This window comes from Oryzias melastigma, linkage group LG16 (assembly GCF_002922805.2).
Source record: "Oryzias melastigma strain HK-1 linkage group LG16, ASM292280v2, whole genome shotgun sequence".
NCBI classification, from domain to species: domain Eukaryota; kingdom Metazoa; phylum Chordata; class Actinopteri; order Beloniformes; family Adrianichthyidae; genus Oryzias; species Oryzias melastigma.
The window spans coordinates 1,156,230-1,165,637 of record NC_050527.1 but is presented as its reverse complement, the minus strand read 5'-3'; the positions used below and the strand labels follow the sequence as shown (position 1 = coordinate 1,165,637).

The window sequence follows — 9,408 nt, the reverse complement described above, 5'->3', positions numbered from 1 at the left end:
TACATTTAGGTAATTTAAAGCCGAGGTCGTTTGTCGCATATTTGCAACAACAGGCATTAAGGGGTTAAAGCTTGTTTGACTGTAATGCATCATCTAGCTCACACGTGTCAAAGCCAAGACCCGGGGGCCGCATCCGGCCCTCCTGGTAATTCTATCCGGCCCTCCAGATCATTATATTTTAGTGTTATTAATGGCCCGATGTTATCTTGCGCTTATTTTTAACTTGTACAGTTTTGACAAATTATATTTTTATGGAATGTAAAATATTGAAAGTGATTTAAGGTTTAAGTTGATTTATTCTGGAATAATATTCCTCCCTTTTTATTCATATTTGTGATAAAAAGTTACGATTTTAAAGTTTTAAAAATTGACGTTCTGCTAGCTTTTTGGACTATTCTGGCATTTACTAAGATTTGTTTAGGCTATTTTTGAGTTTTCTAATATTTTAGTTACATGCTAGCTGTTTTGGCCAATATAGATTTTTCTTTATATTTTTTTAAGCTGTTTTTGAGTTTAGCTCATTTTCTTCTAAATGCTAGCTGTTTTGGCTAATTTAGGCTTCTTCTTTCGTTTTTTTTAATTTATATTTTATTTTTTTCTGTGTTTTAGAGCTAGACTAATATTTATACGTTAGCTGTTAAGCGCTTTTTAGGCTATTTTGAACATTAGCTGTTTTTTCAGCTACATGCACGTTGTTTTGGCTAACCTAGGTTTTTTTTTTCGTTTCTTAGGCTTTTTTGGCATTTAATTATTATTTTAACCAGCTATTTGAGCTTCAGCGTTTTCAGCTATTAATTTCTACGTTTTCAGCTTTCTAGCTAATTTCTAGCTATCAATTTCAGCATCTTCAGCTATCAGCACTAGCATCTTCAGCGGCCAAATTTAGCTTACAGCATTCACACTAGCATTATTGCAGATAATGCTATATATCTAGTTCATAATTATGTGAAAAAGTTACTGTTTTAAAGTTTTAAACATTTAGTTTTTTTTTAGTGGTTAATAAATGTTTATCGTGTTCGGCCAGCGACTTAAGGTGTGTTTTGGATTTTGGCCCCTTGTGCGATTGAGTTTGACACCCCTGCTCTAGCTCTTCCAAATATACCTTTTAAATGTGTTTTATAGATCATCTTTATTTCAAAAGCGCCTCTGACTAAATTTATTTTATTAAAACTGCAAAAAATTGAAAGTTTATTTAGATTTAAAGATTTTTTTCCATGATCATTATTAATATTTTTTTTCTTGCTTCTGTAAAACAACTGTAACTCTCAAAACATGATAAAAACAGGCAATATTTGAGTAAGATGTTGTGGAAATTATTTTATTTATCCAATAAAATACATTATTTTTGTTGTTCAAAAAGGTCCTTTTTACGTTGGATGACAGATTCTTTTTCATTTTCCCTCCAGAATAAATGTACTCAACCAGAAGATGTGAAACTGTGCACCCTGATCCTGAGACCCAGCACTGCAGCACCTCAGCGCAAGAAAGTGGTAACTTCTCTTGACTCTGATCTGTAAATTCCATAAGGATTTAATGGTGTTCGTCCAGAATCTCATCATAATCTTCCATCCTTTATTACGGTTTCATCTCCTCATAACAAGCATCTACACTTCTCTCTGTCCCCAAAATTATGCCTCCCTCAACATCCTCATTCCTCCTCTCTGTGTCAGACTCTGGTGAAGGAAGCTGTTGTCCACCCTCTTGAAGAGGAACCGGGTCAGTTCCTCCCCCAGACCGAGCAAAGCCGAGCCCCTCTTCCCGCCCCCCAGACCTCGTCCCACTCGGCACGGGCTGGGATCTCCCTTTCCATCTCTGTTGCGCCCGTTCTCCCTCCGACGGTGACGAGATCGGCCCTGACGCCTCGCCCCGCCACCCTCGAGGATGGCATGAGGGGGCGTGAGGGATGGAAGGAACGCAGCAGCAGCAGAGAGAAATGGGGCGCCACCAAGGAGAGGGTGAGAGGGAGGCTGTCACAGCAGAAGGAGCGCAAAGCCACGCAGATGCTCGCCATCGTGCTGGGTGAGCAGAAAAACGGAACAAGTGATGATATGCTCACATTTAGAGACATGCTCTGTTTCCATGTGCCCACTACTAAAACATAATCTCTCCATATTAGAAAAACATTAAGTCAAAAGAAATACTAGGATTACTATTAAAAAAAAATAGGTCACCAAAAAAAATTGTAAAGACCCACTCAGTTAAAAATTGTGTTTTTAACATGTTCTTGTGAAAATGTTTGTCTCATATTTCACACCTTAGACATAACATTTAAGGTTTAAAGACCCACTCCAGTGAAAACTGTATTTTTACAGTTTTTAACATGATAAAAGACTTTTATAAAGAAAATTAAGATTAAAATTGTATTTATTTATTCAAGTCATAAACCAGGATTAGACAAAAAAAATTACCATTAAAAAAGCTTGTAGTTGTGACATAGCAGCTACTACAGCAAGCTACAAGCTCCCTGCTTTATTCCATTCTGATGGATCCACTTGCAGACTAATAAAATCTATGTGTCTTTATTTTCCTCATCCAATCTGGCATCTGGCTCAAAACTGTGTGGCTGGATAGCTCTGATATTGCTCGCCATTTTTATTGCACCGGTAATGTTAGGCTGGAGTTATAAGCCAGCTTGTAAACAGATGGGTGGTGGCATTGGGGCGGGCTTACTCTGCGCCAAGAGTCTCATCCACAACTCAGAAGTGAAATTCTAATGAACTAGAGCTGCTCTGCAGAAACTATGTGCTAGAGTTGTTGATTTTGGCTATAAACAGCATATTCATAACTAAATTGGAACACTTACAATAATCAAAATATGATTGGAGTGGGATTTTAAAAACATAACCAATTCAATTGAACTGTTTTGCTCTTATCAATTTATTGTGTTGTGATCTTCTCGAGTTTGTGTTGTGTAATAATGACGATTATTGTTTTTAAAGCTTAGCAACAATCATTAAAACAGATTTTATCTGCATGTGTGTCCACGTTTTCTCTCCTCCTCAGGCGTGTTCATCATCTGCTGGCTGCCATTCTTCCTCACTCACGTGCTGAAGGCCCACTGCAGGAGCTGCTGCATCTCGCCCTCGCTATACAGCGCCGTCACCTGGCTGGGTTACCTCAACAGCGCCGTCAATCCTGTCATTTACACAACTTTCAACATTGAATTTCGCAAAGCCTTCATTAAGATCCTGCACTGCTAGACCGCAGTCAGCCTTAGGAATTAGCACGAGCCTAACACTGGTAATAAGTGTTGAGGCGAAAGTAAAAAAGATCCATTTTGAAGCACAAAAACAACAAATCTGGACAAATTAGAAGCCAGAGGATGACAGCAGACATAAAAAGAAACCACACGACAATTGCAAAGAAAAGAGATTTACGGCATGTAGGAGACAGAAACAAGAAACACAAACAAGCTGGAAGTATTTTTAAAATAAACGACATGCACTGTTTTGTGTATATACTCTGTGAAAAGGAATGTAAGAAACTAAGATCTCACCACAGCATGCAAAGTCACAGTGAGATTTGCTGAGACGTGACTGTTTTCCTTTACTAGAACAGTTGATTTTCTCAAAGCATTGACATGCATTAGCTTGGGGGATTTTTTTTGTGTTTACATGTACTTTTTTGTCAGAGAGGAGAGAATCAGGCAGAGAAATGACACTAACTTTGATGTTGGGCTTTAATATTTGTGTCATGTTGACGCCCAGAACTCTTTCAACACTTTTGACTCATCTCTGGACTCGGATCCGACTAGAGTTACTGGTTTAGAAATCCAAGCACACACACACAGAAGATGTAAAGTAAATCCTGGGGCTTACATGCTGTTCATAAAACAATAATAAATATGCACAAAAGTTACTTTTATGTTGGTTTTTAGCATTAGAAATAGATTTTGTTTTGAAATGTAATTATTAATGTGACATTTGTTTTAGCTTTTCCTCTAACACATTTGGTATGAATGATAAATAAGTCCAATTGAATAAAAGCAGTATGTCTGCAAAACAAGTGAGAATGTAGGTCTGTAAGATAAATCACACAGAAAATCATTAAAAATATGAAATTGTTTTTTTTTTTTTATTCACAAAGAAAATAAAAAGCATGTGTGGGTGGATAACAGCCAGTTTTCCACATGCACACTAAGGACTGTTGCTTGTTTACTTCTTTCAACAACAGGCATCCTTTACTACTTCAAAAGCCTTTTGTGTGACTGTTTTTCTCCTTTTTTTAAACCAAAATAAAAGAAAATTGATTGTTAATGAAGAATGACTTACTGCTGAGAGAAAGATAACTTTGCAGGAGTCGCAGAAAAATAATTAGTTACTTGGACTGTGTTGTTGGAAATGTAATCAAGTTTCTGGAATAACTGAATAAAAGGGTACACTGATTTTATTTTCTAGGAATAAAAATTACAATAGTATTTTAATGGGGTTCTGCTACATGCTGGCAGCAAAAATCTGAGTAACCTGAATGCAGCACGTGTCAGCTCATCAAGGCAGCGTTGTGAGCGCCACCTTTGGTGATGACAGAGCACACCATCACTGTATGAATCGGTGGTCGCTGGATGTCTGAGTTCAGTTTAAATTAAAAGACCCAACGTCCGCCTCAGAGAGGGAGAAGTTGAGGATGAGAGTGCCAGTGACGGGAGAGACTTGAAGGTAACGGATGAGACCAGGTGATTCATTTGATTTATCCGAGGGAAAGAATCCAAAATGTAAATATTCTATGCAATCACAGGAATTCTAATTGAAATCACTAATTAGAAATGTTTACGGTAAAAAATGCTTAGTAAGCAATCACGCAATTTGTTAAAAAAATGCTGTGAATGCTTAGTAGCATTTACACAATAGTTATCCTCCTGCTCCTTTCTGTACATTTTCCACCTCGTAAAAACTTGAATCACACTTTCAGCGATTTCAGAAATCTTGGATTCAAAATGTTCAGCTTGTTCGGGACATTACTGTGTGTATTTTTGGTATTCATGAACGTTATAGTTTTTGAAATATTTAGCAAAATATGCCTCATGGAAAATGAATGAAAAACTCATCAAATTTCAAAATTTTAAATCAATTAGCAACAAGCCTTTAAATATGTGCATGGGCTATGTTATAATCTTTTATAGTCATTTTCAAAAGAAAAACTTGGAGTTTACCTAATATTAGCAACATGCTAATGTTTTTGGTTAATTTGTTATCTACTGAAGTTTTTATAGGCTAATTTAGAGTTTGGCAAAATTTTTAGCTAACATTTTTGACTTAGTTTACTAAGGAATTTTAGGCTATTTTGGAGTTTAGCTAATTATTTAGCAACATAACATTTTTGGCAAATTTGCTATCCTCTGAAGTTTTTATAGGCTAATTTAGTATTTAGCTTCTATTTTAGCGACAGTCTAAAGTTTTTGACAAGTTTAGGTTGCTGATTAATTTTAGGCTACTTTGGAGTTTAGCTAGTATTTAAGCAATATGCTAGCTTTTTTAGCTAATTTGGTATCTATTAAGGTTTTTTGGGCTAATTTGGAGTTTAGCTAATATTTTAGCAACTAAATATTTTAAGCAATTTTACTTCAACATTTTTAGAAATTTAGGTCAACTTCAGCACTCTTACATAGTTCTTAACAAAATTTCAATTTTTTTATGTTGAACATTTTGCAAGTTCCTTCAGCAATTAAAGAAAATTACATCACCATTTTTGGCAAAAAGCTGCACCCTCATTGGCTACTACTTTCAGCAAAAAGTATTCACAGTAGCATTTTCGCAGGTAATGCTACTTTTCTAATTGTTTTGTGTGATTCACAGAAAGACTAGTCCTCCAGGCACAGTAAGCTAATTCCAGGTTTATCTACAGCACATTTTTCATTCAAGAACACCCAACCCTATTTTTAAAACTCCCAAAAACAACAGATAGGACATGAGAATAAGAATGTTGCTATTACCAGCATAAGCAATAAATAGTAACAGCCACAATGGATGTAATGCACCTAGAAATGAGTGTGTTTTTTATGGAAGGAGTCACAGATTTATTTATTTTTTTTACCATGAGTTAAATAAAATAAATGTAGTGATTGATCTGCTTCCAGGAAGAAGGTATTTGTCTCCCCTCTTAGCGAACCACATGAATGAGACACAGAGACGTGTTTTAGATGACAAGCTCAGGTGTGAGATGCTGAACAGCTTGAGCTCCGTAAACAAGGAGACGTGGATGCAAATTAGACACACACTGCTATTTGTTGGTAATGATAGAAGCAGATGGAGCGGAGGGATCCACACTTGAATATCAAGAGCTCAGGTTGAAAGTCTTAAGAAAAATCCTGCATGAGAAGGTGTTTCACACTAAATATCACAGAAAATCAAATAAATGCAGAAGTTTAACAACAGCAGTGTTGAAGTAAAAAACAAGCATTTTGCACAACAAATGTAACCTTTTTTGCTGCATTTTTTCCCAGCTAAATTAATTACTGTTGACTTTAATTTTCGATGACTTTTGTAGATTTTAAAGATACAACATTGTACTGTTTCTATGAGGTTTGTAGTTTCATTACACGCACGGTGGCGCAGTGGTTAGCGCTCTTGCCTCACAGCGAGAAGGCCCCGGTTCAAATCCCAGCTGGGACCTTTCTGTGTGGAGTTTGCATGTTCTCCCCGTGCATGCGTGGGTTTTCACCGGGGAGTCCGGCTTCCTCCCACCGTCCAAAAACATGCATCATAGGTTGATTGGTGACTCTAAATTGCCCCTAGGTGTGAATGTGAGAATGAATGTGTGTGTGATTGAGGCCCTGCGACAGACTGGCGACCTGTCCAGGGTGTACCCCGCCTTCGCCCTTCAGTAGCCGGGTTAGGCTCCGGCACCCCCGCGACCCCGAAAGGGACAAAGCGGTCAAGAAGATGGATGGATGAACTAAAAGGATTTTCTCCGTTTGTCATCAGTTGTTTTGTAACCTTCAGGTGCTGCTTACCTTCCGGGTCATTTTGATTGATTCTTGTATTAGTCAAAAAGCATAAGGTCTGGACTTCAAACCACATTTATAATCTGCCATCCTGTGCGTTTCTCTGCTGTATAGTGTATCTCTCACTTTGGAATGTTCACCTTATCAATTTTTATGTATCATCAGCTTTCTAAAACTTACATGTATTTACCTGATGCAAATAACGAGAAAACCTGTATTTATCTGGATGGTAATTATCTAAAACATCTGGTCATGGTAAAATGTGGATATTTTTATGGCAGAATTGATCAAGGAACTGGAAAACAATACTATGCGATAAAAAGTATTAGTTTATCCATTTGTCTATTTTCTCCAGCTTGTCTGGAGTTGGTTGCAGGGACAGTAGTATTCAGTAAAGATCCCAAGACCTCCCTCTTCTCTAAAACACCCTCCCATACTGCCAAGGCGCTTCTTGACCAGCTTAGAGACAAAGTCCCTCTGTTTAGTCCTGGGTCTTCCCAGGACCAGTGAAACATGTCCTGAATAACTCCCCAGTAGGCATCCAACAGTGATGCTCAAGCCACCTTAACTGGCCTCTCTCTATGTGGATAAAAAGCTCCTCCTGCTGACCAAACTCCCCAACCTATGTCTAAGTAACCCTGCAGAGAAAACTCATCTCAGCCTCTCTTGAATTCAGGAACTGAAAGGAGAAGCCACATTTTTCTGGTTGCAAGTATTGGCCTTTCACTTGTTTCTCATTCCAGTCTCTTCACACTCTACTGCAAACTACTCCAGTGTACATTGAAGGTTCTGGTTGGATGAAACCAACAGAGTAACATCATCTGCAAAGAACAGAGATGAAGTTTCCAAACCAGACTCTCTCAAATGTGGGAGTTGAAGACCCTTCTCTCTCACGGTGGGTTCAACCAAACATTGCCAACACACTCCTAAAGAACGTCTAGGATTACCAGTTCTGTGTCTGGTCTCCACCAGGTAGTGATCGGTTGAGAGCTTTGCCCTTCTTTTCACCTGATAGTCTAAGACACATGCCCAAAGGTCAAATGACACAAACTACTTAGGGTGCCCCAGTGCCTAATGCACTGATGGACACCCTCGCGCTCAAACATGTCGTTTGCAAACGACTGGAATATAAGTCTAATAACAAAGCACCGCAGGTTCATCCTGATCATGCCCTTCCAGGTATCACTGTCATTGTTCATGTGGGAGACAAAGACTCTCAGTTAGAAGAGTTCTCTGACCCCCAACAGAGTTTCCAAGAAGGCAGAGTATTCTGTTTGACCTGTAAGCTGAGACCAATGTAAAAGACCAATCCTCTAACCGGAAGCACAGGGACGCAGCCCTCCTGTTCCCTGGGTTGAACCATGACTCATGTCGACTGAGATCGGGGGTATGAACAACTCCAGATGACTCTTGTGGTGGTGAGTTTCAGAGCCCAAACTTGAGCGAAGAGACTTGCTCGACTATCTCTAGCCAGTATTGTTCATCCTCACACACAAACGCAGTCTCCTTCCCACTCAGTAATAAACTTTAAGGAGAGAACTGTACTAAAGGCGGAGTCATTACAGTGATGGATTGGACTGAGACTTAAGTCGGACTTTTTATTATTTTCTCTCGTCTTAAATTTAAAAACAAGTATTGATTTGTGGAAATACATGGTTAGTCTTGACAGCTTCTTGTTATTAGCTTCTATAATAGAATTCTTTTGTTAAATAAAGGTCAGAGAACATTTTGATTCAGAGATGATTCTGGTTTAGATGATATAAAGCCAGCTGGTAACAAATTATGTCCTATTTTACATCTGTACCTCCTTGTATTATCTCCATGCAATATTGTGTGATACAATTATTGTGAGTCAATTCACTGTAGATAAAAGTAGAGTTACAGTTCTTTATTGTGTGTGCTTTCTAATGCACTTGTTGTTTTTCTATCTTTTTTGTCCATTTTGAAGCCTTGTTTTTCAGAATTTTAAGTATTGATTGGTTCCAATTCATTTTTTCTTCAGTTGGTATGCTGTTTTGTTTAAAATAACAGATGCAAAAACAAAAATAAATTAAAGCTCCAAGTGGTGTTGAGTGGCCCTCAGGCGCTTGAGCCAACAACTCGTGTATTACATTTAAACAGTTTTGAGTAAAAAATGTGCTAGTAACAGGAAAGTGCCATTTTTCATTTTTTTCATTTTTAGATGACTGGAAACTAGTGATATGTCATTGAGTGGCAGTAACATCCGAAATTGAGGACCCTATTTTTCCATAACTCTCTGATTGGAGGGCTAAATGGAGGGGAAGGGAGAAGCCGTAGGGGGAGAATTTAGCCCAAGTTTGTAACTAGACCAAAGGTGATTTTTTATTTTTTTCTTATAAATTCAAGAAGGCAGCATCTCCCCAAAGTGAAAGGTTAATGAAATGTTGTTGGTGGTTGTAGACTTTACATGTGACGTGTTTGAAATTTTATGAAGATTGCTTGCACAA

General features: G+C 37.9%; 1 protein-coding gene across 1 annotated transcript in view; it reads left to right on the top strand.

The window, feature by feature from the left end:
• The window catches only part of drd2l (dopamine receptor D2 like), a 31,840-nt gene extending 27,776 nt beyond the window's left edge, over window positions 1-4,064 (top strand). The window contains exons 6-8 of the mRNA XM_036216047.1: window positions 1,407-1,490; window positions 1,671-2,019; window positions 3,004-4,064. Of these exons, the coding sequence (XP_036071940.1) occupies window positions 1,407-1,490; window positions 1,671-2,019; window positions 3,004-3,200 (630 nt within the window). The 3' untranslated portion in view covers window positions 3,201-4,064. The remainder of the gene's footprint in view (window positions 1-1,406; window positions 1,491-1,670; window positions 2,020-3,003) is intronic.
• The last annotated feature ends 5,344 nt before the right edge of the window (window positions 4,065-9,408 follow it).